At 40.8% G+C, this 18,468-nt stretch overlaps 1 protein-coding gene and 1 non-coding gene across 10 annotated transcripts in view; one reads left to right on the top strand and one right to left on the bottom strand.

Annotated features, from left to right (window-relative positions):
- Window positions 1–18,468, bottom strand: part of TMEM116 (transmembrane protein 116) — a 144,749-nt gene that overhangs the window by 55,904 nt on the left and 70,377 nt on the right. For 7 of the 9 annotated variants that reach the window (XM_074402215.1, XM_074402214.1, XM_074402218.1 and 4 more), the window contains 6 exons: window positions 9,964–10,068; window positions 5,661–5,710; window positions 4,664–4,747; window positions 4,192–4,330; window positions 1,398–1,542; window positions 57–130 (listed from right to left, as the gene is read on the bottom strand). In XM_074402215.1, coding sequence (XP_074258316.1) covers window positions 57–130; window positions 1,398–1,542; window positions 4,192–4,330; window positions 4,664–4,747; window positions 5,661–5,710; window positions 9,964–10,068 — 597 coding nt within the window. The remainder of the gene's footprint in view (window positions 1–56; window positions 131–1,397; window positions 1,543–4,191; window positions 4,331–4,663; window positions 4,748–5,660; window positions 5,711–9,963; window positions 10,069–18,468) is intronic. The other 2 variants (XM_074402216.1, XM_074402217.1) reach the window with 2 other exon arrangements.
- Window positions 15,057–15,118, top strand: LOC120365170 (U7 small nuclear RNA). Its single transcript, XR_005580181.1, has one exon. It is a non-coding gene; the product is annotated as a U7 small nuclear RNA (small nuclear RNA).

Genomic DNA, 18,468 nt, shown 5'->3' with positions numbered 1-18,468 from the left:
ATGAGAAAATAGGATGAGAGTGTAAGAACAGAGATAATGAACGTTGAAGGTGTTACCTGGAGAACATAAAGAGCCATGTGAAGCTTGGTGTCCTGTGGCTTAGTCAGCTTTATGATCATCAGAATGACAGCTGTAAATACACAAAGTGTAAACCTTCTGGTCAGCCCTGACTGCCTGAAGTATCAGGTTCCTTCATACACATGCCTGAGCATTATCAGAATGGAAACAACAAGCATAATAAAATCCATCAGTGAGGTTAACCTGTTATGCGAACCAATGGGTCTTAGGCCTCTAACTTCTAGTCTTTAAGAATAAAACTTTGTAGACTATTAATGTCATAATGGTAGCAGGATATACCACAAGAAGGTAATAATTTACACTTCCTATCAATTCAGATTTTCCCAAGCTTTTTCCTAAAAATTATCCAATCTGGCCGGGCGTGGTGGCTCATGCCTGTAATCCCAGCACTTTGGGAGGCCAAGGCGGGCAGATCACCTGAAGTCAGGAGTTTGAGACCAGCCTGGCCAACCTGGCAAAACCATGTCTCTACTAAAAATGTAAAAATTAGGCTGGGTGCAGTGGCTCACGCCTATAATCCCAGCACTTTGGGAGGACGAGGCGGGTGGATCACAGGTTAGGAGTTCTAGACCAGCCTGGTCAATATGGTGATACCCCGTCTCTATTATAATTTTGTAAAAAATACAAAAATTAGCCAGGCATGGTGGCTACTCAGGAGGCTGAGGCAGGAGAATCTCTGGAACCCAGGAGGTGGAAGTTGCAGTGAGCCAAGATCATGTTACTGCACTCCATCCTGGTGACAGAGTGAGACTCTGTCTAAATATATATATAGTATACACATACACACACACACACACACACACACACACACACACACACACACACATATACATAAAGAAAGAAAAAAAATTAGCCAGGCATGGTGGCATATGCCTGTAATCCCAACTACTTGGGAGGCTGAGGCAGGAGAATTGCTTGAACCTGGGAGGTGGAGGTTATAGTAAGCCAAGATTGCAAAACTGTACTCCAGCCTGGGCAATAGAGTGAGACTGTCTCAAATAAAAAAAAATTATCCAATCTGATCCTCACTATAACCTTATGCAGTAGGAAGGCCAGGTGTTAGTATCTCCAAGTCTGTCACAATGTTTCTTCCTTTTATATCATTGTGCATCTCATGTTTAATTCTCTTAATTTCTAAAACATAAGAAGCAAAAGGAGTTAAAGAGGTTGGTAAAAACTGGAAATATGGATAGGGCCCATGCAAATTTTACAAGCAGAATAGGAATTTGCAGCCATCCTTCTTGGTGACACCATTTTAATTGATCAGAATCTAATAACTGCCCTCTTCACTGCCCATCTGTTCTCATTAAGATACCTACCTGGGCCCCCGCAGCAAAAGAAGGCCACTGGGTAGAAGCGCACTCTCTGGTCCATAATGTGAATCACTGCCCACTGTTCACTCCCCAGAAAGCCAGATGACTTCACAAACTTCTTATACAATGTCTGGGCTTGGATAAGTAAGACCTAAATATAAGTATAGCAGTGAGCAGTTTATTTAAAGCTTAGTAAAATGCCCCAGGTCTATCCTCCTATCATTTTAAAAAGATTATTCTCTTAGACTCTCACAACAGGAATGACCCCATTCTCTTATCTTTACTTTCTGAGATCAGGCTTTCTCTGAGAAAAAAATACCTTAAGAGTGAACTTGGCCAGGCATGGTAGTTCATGCCTGTAATCCCAGCACTTTAGGAGGCTGAGGTGAGCAGATCATGAGGTCAGGAGTTTGAGACCAGCCTGACCAACATGGTAAAACCCTGTCTCTAGTAAAAATACAAAAACTAGGCCAGGTGCGGTGGCTCACGCCTGTAATCCCAGCACTTTGGGAGGCCGAGGCAGGCAGATCATGAGGTCAGGAGTTCAAGACCACATAGGCCAACATGGTGAAACCCTGTCTCTACTAAAAAATACAAAAATTAGCTGGGCATGGTGGCTCGTGCCTGTAATCCCAGCTACTTGGGAGGCTGAGGTAGAAGAATTGCTTCAACTGGGACATGGGAGGCAGAGGTTACAGTGAGCAGAGATAGTGCCATTGCACTCCAGCCTGGGATACAGACAGAGCAAGACCCCATCTCAAAAACTAAAAAACAATACAAAAATTAACCAGGCATGGTGGCAAGTGCCTGTAATCCCAACTACTCAGGAGGCTGAGGCAAAAGAATCACTTGAACCCGAGAGGTGAAGGTTGTTTTCTCTACTTTCAGCTGTCTGAATAAGGTTTAGCTCATGAAACAAATATAAATCAGTTCAAAATTCCAATGTGTTTTTTTGTAGAAAATAAATTAGATAACACTCTTGGTAACAAATCTGACTCTTTTTCCCTAATCCAGATCTACTCACTAAGTTAATAACCTCATTACTTAATCAAGTTCAGCCATGTACACAGTCTTCTTTCCCTACATAAGCATCAAAAGGAGACAAATTTGATAATACTTACGTCTTAAAGAATCAGTTCACCATCTGCTGATCTTTAAATAATCGAGAATACTAATTCTGAGTATATACACTGAAACCTGGGCTATTGTAAAGAAGCAATCAGGAATCCACAGGGTGCCAAGGTCTGGGACCTGTTTCTCTTGGTAGTTCCAAATATAAACCATCAAGTTTGATATGAACTAGTCATTGTGTACTCTTTGCAAAGCTACTGATTTGAACTGAGCCATCTTGTTCGTGTGTGTTTAAGAGAATTTTTTTTTTTTTGAAACAGAGTCTCCTCTGTTGCCCAGACTAGAGTGGTGCAGTCTCAGCTAACTGCGATCTCCGTCTCCTGGGTTCAAGCAATTCTCAGGCCTCAGCCTCCTGAGTAGCTGGGACTATATGTGCATGCCACTATGCCTGGCTAATTTTTGTATTTTTAGTAGAAATGGGGTTTCACCATGTTGGCCAGACTGGTTTCGAATTCCTGGCCTCAAGTGATCTGCCTGCTTTGGCCTCCCAAAGTGCTGGGATTACAGGTGCGAACCACTGTGCCCAGCCAAACTCTATCTCTTTAACTTATGTTTGAGTTGTCAAAGGAAATTCCCCATTACTCTATCTGGTACACAGGTACTAGTGGGATACATTTGATCTGCAAGTAGATACCTTGTAATTCTTGAACTGGAATATAAAAAAAGGAGAAAATGATACTGAAAAATAGATATGGCAAATACAAACGGATATTTGCTCATTTACTGCTTTTGCATGAGGCAGTTATATAACTTACTATCCCCTGGCTAATTAGAATAATTGTACATCATCCTGATGATATCAAATGAGTATGTGATAACTTCATGAACCACTTAGCACTTTAGCCCCAGTTAGACATAGCATAAATACAAATTTATGGCCAAATGAAGAATTTCAAAAAGAAAATTATTTTATTATTTGGAAAATTAAATCAAAGCATATGTTCTATGTTCCAGAGTGTCATCCTATCTACATAAAGAATATATGTTATGGGCCGGGCACGGTGGCTCAAGCCTGTAATCCCAGCACTTTGGGAGGCCGAGGCGGGTGGATCACGAGGTCGAGAGATCGAGACCATCCCGGTCAACATGGTGAAACCCCGTCTCTACTAAAAATACAAAAAATTAGCTGAGCATGGTGGCGCGTGCCTGTAATCCCAGCTACTCAGGAGGCTGAGGCAGGAGAATTGCCTGAACCCAGGAGGCGGAGGTTGCGGTGAGCCGAGATCGCGCCATTGCACTCCAGCCTGGGTAACAAGAGCGAAACTCCATCTCAAAAAAAAAAAAAAAAAAGAATATATGTTATGCCCTAAGTGCATGCAGAAAAAAAAAGGAAATGGGGGGAAAAAAAGATAAGAACAACAACGACAAAATAATATATGTGACACATAAGAGTTTTCTGGCCAGAGGGGGTTGATGAAGCCTATATTAGTTGTAGAGTGGGCATATTTTCACCTAATGAATACAAGCTCTTTTCTTTCTCTCCTCCTCTGATTTGGAGAAGTCCAAAAATCTGTGGCAGTGATTATATGTCAAGATCTCCTAGCTACTTTCTTAGTTCTAGGACAACAAGAAGTGCCTCTCTGCCCCATCTTTCCCAGGTCCTGGGAATATTGGCCCATTCCCCTCACTTCCCCTTTTCTCCACAAAGGAAGGTAGGGTGGTACCATACCATAATGGTAAGGAGGCTGAGTACAAAGCTGCCCAGGAAAATGGTGATACCATAAAAATAAAGTATGCTACAGACAGACGTGTTGGCAGAAGGTAGGAGTTCAGCCATGGATGATGGTGGTGAGTGCATCAGGATACACCTAGGAAGAAAATGAACAAACAGGAGTATTACTACAGATGAGAAAAAAAAAAAAAGCTGCTCACCAAGAGTTAATAAGCATGTCATTTTACTTATCATTTTGCTAACTCTTGCCCATAACACCTTGTCACTCTCCCATAGACACATTATCTTGTCATTTTGTGTTATACTTTTACTTTTGTATTTTTACCCTTTACTACATCTTGTTTCCTAGCCCATTTCTAATACAAGCACTTTGGTCAGAATGTACGTAGAAAGTCTTTTTCCAGCTCTTATTTATAGAAACAAATAGGTATAGTCTGCCATGAAAATCATACATTTAGTTCTTACTTACTTGTGATTCTGGCTGAAGTTTTGGAAACATTCACTATTATTGCCCAGACAGAATACAGGTGTCATCAATAGTAGAGGTATCAGGCTGGGAGGGGAAAAAAGCATCACCCAAATATCCAGTCTTTTTCATGTCCTTCCTCCTTTGCAGAATATTCTCCTGCCCTTCCCTCAATTATATCATCCCACCAATCACCACAAATAACACATTTTATTTCTTCAAGAAAAATACCTCAAATACCTTTGTTATTCCTTCTTTTCCAGGTCCTAGGGAAGTACAATGCAGTGGGGAATTAATTTTATACCTAGATTAGTGAATCCTACCATAGTTTCACAGATAATCTCTGGGAGCTGTATGATCAGATAAAAATCCAAGTGGGTCAAAGTGAAAGGAAAATCTGCGAAGGAGTTCTGTGTGCAGTCTGTTTTATTTTCAGTGGTGACCAGGAATAATCTCATTTTCATCAGCTCCTTCTTGGGAGCTTTTCCAAAGCTTAGCTTTAAATAGCCAGCTATTTATCCAACTAAATACAACCAGTTCCCTGTAAGAGGAAAAGATCCAGGAGCAAAAGTCACAAAAGTCTAAAACCAACTCTGATATGGCCACCACTTTAGGTGAGATCCAAACCCATTCTGGACTCTATAATCCTAACAGTCTTACCCAATGTTACAAAGTAGATGAGATCCTGAAGTTTGTCTATTACAAATCTTTATGACATAGAAAAAGGAGTAAGTGATCTAAAGACCAAAGAAATTTGTTCAAGGTCACACAGAATTGATGGCAGAATTGGAGCTAACACCCAAATCTATAACATCAGCTACTCTTCTATTCAATGTGGAAAAATGGAACCAATGAACACATATTTGTTGCTTTTAAGTTAGGCTCTGTGAGGACTTAGGAGTGACAACTGAAATAAAGGGCATTGTCCTATTTGTTCCCACCTGAACACCAGGATAATGAGAGTCTACGCCTTGCTAAAAAGTAAAGAAAAAAATCTTACCTTGAGAAAACGAGGGCCATTTGACCAACTCGACAAGTATAATCTATCACCTGTGAAAAGAATAAATGTGAGAAATGTCTTAAGACATTATCAATCATATAATAATAAATACCAAGTCAGTTAACACTCTAGAACAAAAAGATTTCCAAAAGCCCGTTTTTTCCTGTCAAGCAATATTTGCTATAAAATTCATCTAACAGATAGTTCCTTATTAGCACTGTATATAATAGAATTTTATCTCTATTACTATATTCTAAAAAGTACAACAACACAAAAAAACCACAAAGAAAGCCTGCAGGAAGTAGCCTAATGTGGAATTTGGGTACTCAAACCAATTCTCTTAAGAATAAAGGCATAGGCCAGGCACGGTGGCTCATGCCTGTAATACCAGAACTTTGGGAGGCAGGTGGATCATAAGGTCAAGAGATCAAGACCATTCTGGACAACATGGCGAAACCCTGTCTCTACTAAAAAATACCAAAATCAGCTGGGCATGGTTGTGCGTGCCTGTAGTCCCAGCTACTCAGGAGGCTGAGGCAGGAGAATTGCTTGAACCTGGGAGGGGGAGGTTGCAGTGAGCTAAGATAGCACCACTGCACTCCAGCCTGGCACCTGGTGACAGCAACTCTGTCTCAAAAAAAGAAAAAAAGAAAGGCATATATGGAATCACATAGTAACCCTTCATCTTCTAATAACAGTAAAGTTCTTCTCTCTTTTAGACCCAGAGGGTGTGGACTTCTTCAGACTTTATGGGTGGAATGAAACCCTTCTTATAAGATGATCAGTAAAAAGTGTAATAGGCCAGGATTAGTATAATAGGGCAGGGTCAAATATGCCCTTCGGATATAAGACTGTTAGACACTAGAAGATAGAACATTTTCAAAATCTCATCTTGTGTTACACACTGTAAAACAACTTACAGAAGAATTATTCCTACCCACTAGGACTTCATGATGTAAGATTTTGAATGGAATATCTTAAAGAAATAATAGAATTAAAAATAAGCTTTTTTTCTTATTTAAGGTAGAAATCATATTTAGAATGGCATTGTTAGGGACCAATAAGCATTAAGTGAACAACTAATCAATAATCAGATATCGGTAACTAATCTCCCCAAACAGTTTGGATCTGGAATAGGACAGCTAGTGCTGACTATAGGAAAGTAAGTAAAATTGGTTTTTGTGACCCCTCCCACCCACTTCCATTCTTCACTTTTTTTTTTTTTTTTTTTGGAGACTGAGTCTTGCTCTGTCACCCAGGCTGGAGTGCAGTGATGAAATCTCAGCTCACCACAACCTCCACCTCCAGGGTTCAAGTGATTCTCCTGCCTCAGCTTCCTGAGTAGCTAGCAGTACAGGTATGTACCACCATGCCCAGCTCATTTTTTAATTTTTAATAGAGACAGGGTTTCACCATGCTGGCCAGCCTGGTTTCATACTCCTGATCTGTAATCTGCCCACCTCAGAATCCCAAAGTGCTGGGATTACAGGCATGAGCCACTGTGCTTGGCCCCACTTTTTATTCTTTCCTCCACCAGGTGGTTCCTGTGTTTAACTCTTATTTTTACCTAGGTATCAATGAATCTCTGATACAAAGCTTACTGTTGGCTGGGTGTGGTAGCTCATACCTGTAATCCCAGCACTTTGGGAGGCTGAGGCAAGCAGATCACACAAGGTCAAGAGATCGAGACCATCCTGGCCAACATGGTGAAAACCTGTCTCTACTAAAAGTACAAAAATTAGCTGGGCATGGTGGTGTCCACCTGTAGTCCCAGCTACTCAGGAGGCTGAGGCTCCTGCTGAGGCAGGAGAATCGCTTGAACCAGGGAATTGGAGGTTGTAGTGAGCCGAGATTGCGCCTCTGCACTCCAACCTGGCAACAGAGTGAGACTCTGTCTCAAAAAAAAAAAAAAAAAGAAGGGTAATTATTAGTATGGAATACCCAGAGGTAAACTAAAGAAAAGTTACCAGAGTATAATCCTGTGTTGCACAATACAGTAGCTATAGCTGCATGTGGATAATTAAATTAAAATTAAATAAAATTTAAAATTCAGTTCCTCAATCACATTAGCCACATTATAAGTGTTCAGTATCCACATATAGCTAGTAGCTACTAAACTAGACTGTGAATTAAATATTTTGATTATTGAAAAAAGTTGAACAGCTCTTTTATAGGCTGTAATATCCTGTTCAGGATACTGCTTAAGGGCCTCTTCATGTTACTTTTCCATTATTTTCTCAGTGCCCTTTCTCCTTACAGTAAGACAGAGTGAGAAACAGAAATTTAAAATGCATTCTCTGCCCTGGCCTTCTTCAACCATGAACATGTAGAACAACAGAAAAAAGTAAGAAGAATATCTCCTTAAGAAGTCAATCAGGGCTGGCCTCGGTGGCTCATGCCTGTAATCCCAGCACTTTGGGAGGCCGAGGCAGGTGGATCACGAGGTCGAGATCGAGACCATCCTGGCCAACATGATGAAACCCTGTCTCTACTAAAAATACAAAAAAATTGGGGCCAGGTGTGGTGGCTCAAGCCTATAATCCCAGCACTTTGGGTGGCCAAGGCGGGTGGATCACAAGGTCAAAAGATCGAGACCATCCTGGTCAACATGGTGAAACCTCGTCTCTACTAAAAATACAAAAAATTAGCTGGGCATGGTGGCACGTGCCTGTAATCCCAGCTACTCAGGAGGCTGAGGCAGGAGAATTGCCTGAACCCAGGAGGTGCAGGTTGCGGTGAGCCGAGATCGTGCCATTGCACTCCAGCCTGGGTAACAAGAGCAAAACTCCATCTCAAAAAAAAAAAAAAAAAAAAAAAATTAGCTGGGTGTGGTGGTGGGTGCCTGTAGTCCAAGCTACTCGAGAGGCTGAGGCAGGAGAATCACTTGAACCTGGGAGGCAGAGGTTGCAGTGAGCCAAGATTGCGCCACTGCACTCCAGCCTGATGACAGAATGAGACTCCATCTCAAAAAAAAGAAAAAAAGAAGTCAAGCAGATGAGAGTTCATAGAATCATAGCATCTTGGAGGTGGAAGGGACATTAAAGACCACATAGACTAACAACTCATTTTATTTGTTTATTTTTAGATGGTGTTTCACTCTTGTTGCACAGGCTGGAGTGCAATGGCATGATTGTGGCTCACCACAACCTCCTGGGGACAAGTGATTCTCCTGCCTCAGCCTCCCGAGTAGAGGCATGAGCCACCACACCTGGCTAATTTTGTATGTTTAGTAGAATGGGTTTCACCATATTAGTCAGGCTAGTCTGTGCACTTCGGCCTCCTAGAATGCTGGGATTACACGCATGAGCCACCGTGCCCAGCCAACACTTCATTTTATGATGAAAAACTGGAGGTGCAAGAAAGGGAGATGATATGTCTAAGGTCACAACAGGAGATAAATAACAGAACTGGGTCTAGAAGACAGATCTTCTGATCTACCCTGAAATGCCCTTTTCACGATATAATAGTATTATTTATTTGTTCAACAAATATTTATCGGCCAGGCACAGTGGCTCATGCCTGTAGTCCCAGCATTTTGGGAGGCCAAGGTGGACGGATCACTTGAGGTCAGGAGTTTGAGACCAGCCTGGCCAACATGGTGAAACCCCATCTCTACAAAAAACACACAAAATTTAGCCTGATGTGGCAGTGCATGCCTGTAATCCCATCTACTTGAGATGCTAAGGGATGAGAAATGCCTGAATCCAGGGTTGGCATAGAGTCAAGAAGAACTTCTCTTGCTGAGTCAAACCAGGCAGGAATGCCAGTACTATAAATAATATTCCTATAATCAAACCTGTATGTGTGTGTGTGTGTGTGTGTGTGTGTGTGTGTGTGTGTGTGTCAGAGAGAGAGAGAGAGAGAGAGAGAAGGGAGAAGAGGAAGTGATGTCAATAGGATGGAAACTCTGTGGAAACCTATTTTTTCTTGATTAATCTCCATAAATGCAGCTAGCTAGTGCTAAATGCTTACACTGTTTATCAGGGATATACAGGTTTTTACATATTATTTTTTTGTGTGTCACCCAGGCTGGGGTACAGTGGCTTGAATGATCCTCCTGCTGCAGCCTCGCCCCTCCACCACCAGTAGCTAAGACCATAGGCATATGCTACAATGCCCAGCTAATTTTTTTTGGTATCTTTTGTAGAGATGGGTTTTTGCCATGTTGCTCAGACTGGTCTCGAACTCCTGAGCATAAGCAATCTGCCCCCTTCAGCCTCCCAAAGTGCTGGGATTACAGGTATAAGCCACCACACCCAGCCTAGCATACTATTATTAACTGTTGGCTCTGAATAAAACTTACCAGTGGAGATGGGCTCTGTCCACTCTGGGTGTGTTTCATCCTCAGCTCTGTGTACAGATACCAGATGTAATTGACAGTGCAGAGAAACGAAGAAATGTAGAATACCTAGGTTAAAATCAAAACAGCCTATCATAACTGTCTCACTCTGACACTGTGAAGTTCTTTCAACATATTCCATTATGGGAATCCTACCTACTAGTCTATTAGTAATGTACCACCTACCGTCCACACCAGGCAAAACCATACCAAGTCTGAAGTTGTGTGTGTGTGTGTGTGTGTGTGTGTGTGTGTGTGTGTGTGTGTCTGTCTGTCTGTGTCAGAGTTTTCACTCTTGTTGCCCAGGCTGGAGTGCAGTGGTACAATCTCGGCTCACTGCAACCTCTGCCTCCTAGGTTCAAGCGATTCTCCTGCATCAGCCTCCTGAATAGCTGGGATTACAGGCATGTGCCACCATGCCTGGCTAAATTTTTGGATTTTTAGTAGAGATGGTGTTTCACCATGTTGGCCAGGCTGGTCTCAAACGCCTGACCTCAGATGATCCTCCTGCCTCAGCCTCCCAAAGTGCTGGAATTACAGATGTGAGCCACTGCATCTGGCCCCAAGTCTGAAATTTTTAATAGGCCTACCTAAAACATGCCCTGCTTCCTTATTTTCTCCTTTGGTCTGTTCAGAAGAACCACAGCGTTATCCACCTCTACCTCTCCAACAGTCTCACTTTTATGAAGATATCATATAGTCTTTTTCTATTTTATGTTTTAATTTAAAAGGAAATAAGGATTTCTATTTCTAGTAATGATAAGCTAAGCTATTTGAATCAACTTTCCATTCAAAAGAACTAAATATGCTGGATAAAATATTTTTTAAATCCTTAAAAGAACTGAAATTATATCAAAGAACTAGTGGGATAAAATCTAAGGGAAGGAATTTCTACTTCCAGCTTTGATGAGATAACAGGAAAAGAATTTACCCTCCGGCCTTAAACAACTAAAAATTGAATAAAATATATGAAAATATCCAGTTTTCAAACAGTAGGCAACAAGCAGAAGAGAACACCAATCCCTGCAAAAAGAGAAGGAAGGTGAGTCCATCAAGGGCCCCAGCTCACTGGCTGGTTAAGAGTGAGTACAGAAGGGCCGGTCACGGTGGCTCATGTGTAATCCTAGCACATTGGGAGGCCAAGGTGGGTGGATCACAAGGTCAAGAGATCAAGACCATCTTGGCCAACATGGTGAAACCCCGTCTCTACTAAAAATACAAAAATTAGCTGGGCGTGGTGGTATGTGCCTGTTGTCCCAGCTACTTGGGAGGCTGAGGCAGAAGAATTGCCTGAACCCAGAAGGCAGGGGTTGCAGTGAGCCAAGATCGTGCCACTGCACTCCAGCCTGGTGACAGAGTGTGACTCCATCTCAAAAAAAAAAAAAAAAAGAGTGAGTATAGGAGGAGAAATCCAAACAGACCACTGCCTTGGTGAGCTGAGAAGACAAAATTCAGTTTGGGAGGCCAAGGCAGCTAAAATTTGTGAAGTACAGTATCAGAACAGAGGAAGCTATATAGTGAGATGATGTTCAGGAAAGCTGCAGAGGTCACCCCAAGTCTTTGGTTAAGTATTAATCAGTGTAAAAACCACAAAAACCAGAGAATCATCAGAAAGGAGTAGATGAGACAATCCCTAAAGCTCCCACAGAGCCAGGAATAGTTTGTTTTCTCATCAACCGGGTGGAAAAATACACAGGGCAGAATCATAAGAAGACTATCGATTCTGTAATGAGACCAAATTGTCTGTACATAAAAGGCTGCCCTAATGCTTAAAAGCAAACCTACTAATTAGCAGGGTGTAGTGGCACACGCCTGTAATCTCAGCTACTCTGGGGGCTGAGACAGGCGAATTACTTGAGCCCTGGTGGTAGAGGTTGCAGTGAGCCAAGATGTTTAGCCTGGACAACAGAGTGAGACTCCATCTAATTAAAAAAAAAAAAAAAAAAAAAAAAGGCAAGCCTTCAAAAAACAGGCAAGCCTTGAAAGGATCAAACAGATCAAACAGATTCAGAGTTAACTTTATCCAAGACAACCGCCTTGCCCATTTAAAGGAATGTATTTAAAAATCTAATGCCAAACAATGTAAAATCCACAACGTCTGGTATCTAATAAAACACAAGGCATACAAAGAAGCAGGAAAATCTGACCCATAACCAAGAGAAAAGTTAATCAATGTAAGTGGACTCAGAAATAACACAGATTATAAAAATTAGTAGACAAATATGTTAGAGGAACTATTACAAATATACTTCTTATGCTTAAAAAGGTAGACGAAAGTAGAAAAATGAAAAATATAAAAAAGATCCAAACTTAATTTCTAGGGATGAAAAATATGTGAAATGAAAAATACAGCATATTAGAAACTGGAAAAGATGGGTAAACTTGAAGATATAGAAATATAAACAATCTGAGAAAGATCACACAGAGTAAAAAGACTTTAAAGAATGAGCAATCAGTGAACTGTGGAATAATATCAAAGTTAATGCACATCAAATTGGAATTCCAGCAGTTAAGAGGGAGAAAAGAATGTTTGAAAAAATAATGGCCAGGCCGGGCGCGGTGGCGCAAGCCTGTAATCCCAGCACTTTGGGAGGCTGAGGCAGGTGGATCACGAGGTCAAGAGATTGAGACCATCCTGGTCAACATGGTGAAACTCTGTCTCTTCTAAAAATACAAAAAGTTAGCTGGGCATGGTGGCATGTGCCTGTAATCCCAGCTACTCAGGAGGCTGAGGCAGGAGAATTGCCTGAACCCAGGAGGTGGAGGTTGCAGTGAGCCGAGATCGTGCCATTGCACTCCAGCCTGGGTAACAAGAGCAAAACTTCGTCTCAAAAATAAATAAATAAATGAAAAAATAATGGCCAAAATGTTTCTAAATTTGATAAAAACTAGAAACCATCATACCCAAGAAGTTTAACAAATCTAAGCACAAGAAACATAAACACCCCAAAGTACATTGTAACCAATTATAAACAGAAAATTCCCAAAGCAACTAGTGTAACAATGCACATTACATATACAGGAACGAAGATAAGCAAAAAGTGTCAGCAAACTTCTTATCAAAAAGAATGCAATCCAAAAAAAATGAGAGTAATATCTTTAAAACTCTGAAAGAAAAAAACAAACCGTGTCAACACAGCCAAAATGCCTTTCAGAAAAAAGACAAAACTAAACACTTTTTCAGACAAACAAAAGCTCAGATAATACAGTGAAACAGATCATTACTACAAGAAATATTAAAGGAAGTCCTTCAAGCAGAAAACAGAAGATACCAGATAGAAATTTCTTTTCTTCATTATTATTATTTAAGATGGGATCACACCGTGTTGCCCAGGCTGATCTCGAACTCCTGGGCTCAAGTGGGCCTCAGTCTCCCAAAGTGCTGGGATTACCATGCCCCACTGAATTTCTCATTTGAACACACAGGAGTTAAAGAGAGAATTCTTAAAAAAAAAAAAAAAAAAAAAAAAAAAAAAAAAAGGAGAGGGGGGCCTGAGTAGTAGAGCTAAACTAGTGCTAGAGAAGAGGCTACTCTAGATTATACTTAATAGCAAAGCTTCAAAGGATCAAGCTGATCCAAAAGTGACTTAACTCTGACAAAAAAACTTCCGCAGTTTCTAAAGGAAGACAACAAAATCCAAATCCACAAAAAACATGATATTCACAATGTCCAGGATCCAATAAAAATTACCGGACATTTATAAAACATAGGAGTAAAATGTAGAAATAATGGGGAAATAAAAATTGTGTAGATGGGATGAGGGGAAAGTGAGACTTCTTTGAGTATACCTTTCTATGCAATTCTGACTTTTAGAACAATGCTAATGTTTACATACTAAAATATATATAAGTATGAGTGTACGTATATACATATATATATATATATATACACACACACACATATTATATATTATATAATGTTTAAAACCAACCAAGATGGACAGGCGTAGGGATAAATTACAAACATAAACAGCTGGGCGCTGTGGCTCACGCCTGTCATCCCAGGACTTTGGGAGGCTGAGGCAGGCAGATCACCTGAGGCTGGGAGTTCAAGACCAGCCTGATGAACATGGAGAAACCCCGTCTTAACTAAAAATACAAAATTAGCCAGGCATAGTGGCGCATGCTTGTAATCTCAGCTACTCAGGAGGCTGAGCAAGAAGAATCGCTTGAACCTGAGAGGTGGAGGTTGCAGTGAGCCAAGATCATGCCATTGCACTCCAGCCTGGGCAACAAGAGCAAAACTCCATCTCAAAAACACAAAACTAAAACTGACTGTTAAAGAATAATGTAAGTACACTGAAGGAAATGGGGAAGAAAATAACCTAAGTAACTACATACGTTATAGAAGAAAACATAGGTGAAAAATCTTAGTGACATTAGGTTTCATAAAGATTTCTTAAATACTATAAAGGGTGAATTATTTTTAATAACTTTTCTTTTCTTTTCTTTTCTTTTTTTTTGGAGACGGAGTTTCGCTCTTGTTACCCAGGCTGGAGTGCAATGGCGCGATCTCGGCTCACTGCAACCTCCGCCTCCTGGGTTCAGGCAATTCTCCTGCCTCAGCCTCCTGAGTATCTGGGATTACAGGCACGCGCCACCATGTCCAGCTAATTTTTTGTATTTTTAGTAGAGACGGGGTTTCACCAAGTTGACCAGGATGGTCTCGATCTCTTGACCTTGTGATCCACCCGCCTTGGCCTCCCAAAGTGCTGGGATTACAGGCTTGAGCCACCGCGCCCGGCCAATAAATTTTCATAACTGAATTTCATCAATATTAACAACTTTTTTTCTTCAAAAGAAATTGCTGGCCAGGTGCAATGGCTCACACCTACAATCCCAACACTTTGGGAGGAGAAGGAGGGAAGAACACTTGAGGCCGGGAGTTTAGGACCAGCCTGCAACACAGCAATAACTTGTCTCTACAAAAAAAAATTTCTTTTTTTTTTAGTCAGGCATGATGGCATGCACCAGTAGTCCTTGCTACTTCGGAAGGCTGAAGCAGGAGAGACCAACCATTCTATGCTAACGAAACAGATGCTTTAAGAAGCAACAGGTAGTGTTACATCTCTTTTAGAATTTGTCTAGCAGGCTTTCCAGTTTTTGCTAGAAAGCCCCTTTCCAGCCCCCCCAAATTTTTCAATTTCTTAAAAAGAAGAAATATAGGCCAGAGTGGTGGTTCATGCCTGTAATCTCAGCACTTCAGGAGGCCAAGGAAGGCAGATCAACTGAGAGGTCTGGAGGTTGAGACCAGCCTGGCCAACATGGCAAAACCCCGTCTCTACTAAAAATATAAAATTAGCTGGGCATGGTGGTAGGTGTCTGTAATCCCAGCTACATGGGAGGCTGAGGCAGGAAGAATTGCTTGAACCCAGGAGGTGGAGGTTGCAGTGAGCCGGGATTGCGCCACTGCACTCCAGCCTGGGTGAAAGAGGGAGACTCCCTCTCAAAAAAAAAAAAAAAAAAAAGAAAGAAAGAAATATGTAATTTCATTTAAGCCCAGTAGAGGGAACCAGGATGTCATTATATCCAATAAATTTTTTTCAACCCTCATAGGAGAGATACATAAGCATTCTAAATTTGACCCTTCTTGAAATTTTCAGGTTTAAAATTTTGTAACAGTATAAGCAATATTGTTAAAAACCTTGAGAATAGGCCAGGCGTGGTGGCTAACGCCTGTAATCGAAGCATTTTGGAGGCCAAGGCGGGCAGATCACCTGAGGTCTGGAGTTCATGCCTGTAATCTCAGCACTTCAGGAGGCCAAGGCAGGCAGATCAACTGAGAGGTCTGGAGGTTGAGACCAGCCTGACCAACATGGTAAAACCCCGTCTTTAAAAAAAAAAAAAAAAAAACCTCGAGAATTGTAATTAACTTTCTTCAATAGCAAAGATAAATGATTAATTATGAATTTATCATCCTAACTACTTTGTATTATTTTGAGACACTCAGGACTCATCTTTATTTTGCTAAAATCCCAGTGATACAAATATTCACTGAATGGCTACCTTGTATAAAGAAGACTCTATGATAGGGAAGACAAATAAGAACCTTCTGCTTAATTGCATACAGATAGTCTCTAACTTTATGATTGTACAACTTACAATTTTTCAACATTATGGTATAAAAGAGATATGCATTCAGTAGAAATGGTACTTCTTTAAGTACCCATACACCCATTCTGTTTTTCACTTTCAGTACAGTATTCAATAAATTACGTGAGATACTCAACATTTTTTTATAAAATAGGCTTTGCGTTTTGCCCAACTGTAGGCTAATGTAAGTGTTCTGGGCAGTTTAAATTAGGCTAGGCAAAGCTATGATGTTTTAATTCCAAAATCTGTTTCTTTAACTTTTCAATCATCTCCTAAACTGAAGCTTCAGGTTTAGAATGTTTTATTCTAGTATAACTTGATTCTTTACTCTTGGATCTTCTTGATTTGTCGAAATTGTTCCATGTAACCAGACAATTTCTCATGCTTTTACTTTTCCTAAAATCCATACATTGTCCTGCTTAAGGTACTTTTCTAGTTTACTTCTCCTATAAAACTGTGAACACTCTCATAACCTTGAACAGATACTCCCCTAGTATCTAATTAAAACCTATGTATGACTAGTGTTTTATTACCGGAACGCTAAGCCTGTAGGAGTTATATCCTACTGCTCAAGGTCATCGCCAAGGACTGATTTTTCACACGTCTGCATTTCAAAAAATTGCAATCTCTGGCATAAATGGGTTAAAGTCAAGTGGCTTGTCATCAGATTTGACTACCAGGTCATCTAAATAAACTTTCCATTTAAAAAATCACATTACAGGTTTTTCTTTACACTCTTGATAACTGGCCTAAAAAAAACAAAGATTTTACATTTTATCAAAATAATTTCCTGTGTTTCATGTTGTTATATTGGGTTTTCAATTACTTTAGAGTGTTAAAAAAATTTTACATCCACATAACTTTCTGTACTTGTTTTATTTATTTATTTATTTATTGCATTTTAGGTTTGGGGGTACATGTGAAGAACATGCAAGACTTGCATAGGTACACACATGGCAGCGTGATTTGCTGCCTTCCTCCCCTTCACTGATATCTGGCATTTCTACCCATGCTATCTCTCCCCAACTCCCCACCCCCTGCTGTCCCTCCCTTATTTCCCCCCAACAGACCCCAGTGTGTGATGCTCCGCTCCCTGTGTCCATGTGTTCTTTTTGTTCAACACCCACTTATGAGTGAGAACACGTGGTGTTTGATTTTCTGTTCTTGTGTCAGTTTGCTGAGAAAGATGGTTTCCAGATTCATCCATGTCCCCACAAAGAACATAAACTGATAATTTTTTATGGCTGCATAATATTCCATGGTGTATATGTGCCACATCTTCCCTGTCAAGTCTATCATTGATGGGCATTTGGGTTGGTTCCAGGTCTTTGCTATTGTAAACTGTGCTGCAATGAACGTTCGTGTGCATGTGTCCTTATAGTAGAATGATTTATAATCCTTTGGATATATACCCAGTAATGGGACTGCTGGGTCAAATGGAATTTCTATTTCTAGGTCCTTGAGGAATTGCCAAAGTGTCTTCCACAATGGTTGAACTAATTTACACTCCCACCAACAGTGTAAAAGTGTTCCTATTTCTCCACATCCTCTCCAGCATCTGTTGTCTCCAGATTTTTTAATAATCGCCATTCGAACTGGCGTGAGATGGTATCTCAATGTAGTTTTGATTTGCATTTCTCTAATGACCAGTGATGATGAGCATTTTTTCATATGTTTCTTGGCCTCATGTATGTCTTCTTTTGTAAAGTGTCTATTCATAGCCTTCAGCCACTTTTTTTTTTTTTTTTTTTTTTTTTTTTTTATGAGAGGGAGTTTCTCTCTTGTTACCCAGGCTGGAGTGCAATGGCGCGATCTCGGCTCATCGCAACCTCCGCCTCCTGGGTTCAGGCAATTCTCCTGCCTCAGCCTCCTGAGTAGCTGGGATTACAGGCACGCGCTACCATGCCCAGCTCATTTTTTGTATTTTTGGTAGAGACGGGGTTTCACCATGTTGACCAGGATGGTCTCGATCTCTTGACCTCGTGATCCACCCGCCTCGGCCTCCCAAAGTGCTGGGATTACAGGCTTGAGCCACCGCGCCCAGCCTCCTTCAGCCACTTTTGAATGGGCTTCTTTGTTTTTTTTCTTGTAAATCTGTTTTAGTTCTTTGTAAATTCTGGATATCAGCCCTTTGTTGGATGGGTAGACTGCAAAAAAAATTTTCCCATTCTGTTGGTTGCTGATTCACTCTAACGACTGTTTCTTTTGCCGTGCAGAAGCTGTGGAGTTTGATTAGGTACCATTTGTCTATTTTGGCTTTTGTTGCCAATGCTTTTGGTGTTTTGGTGATGAAGTCCTTGCCTATGCCTATGTCCTGAATGGTTTTGCCTAGATTTTCTTCTAGGGTTTTTATGGTGTTGGGTCTTATATTTAAGT

The sequence above is a fragment of the Saimiri boliviensis genome, chromosome 7 (genome assembly GCF_048565385.1).
Source record: "Saimiri boliviensis isolate mSaiBol1 chromosome 7, mSaiBol1.pri, whole genome shotgun sequence".
Taxonomy (NCBI): domain Eukaryota; kingdom Metazoa; phylum Chordata; class Mammalia; order Primates; family Cebidae; genus Saimiri; species Saimiri boliviensis.
Note: the sequence above shows the minus strand (reverse complement) of the source record. Positions and strands in the feature narration are given on the sequence as shown.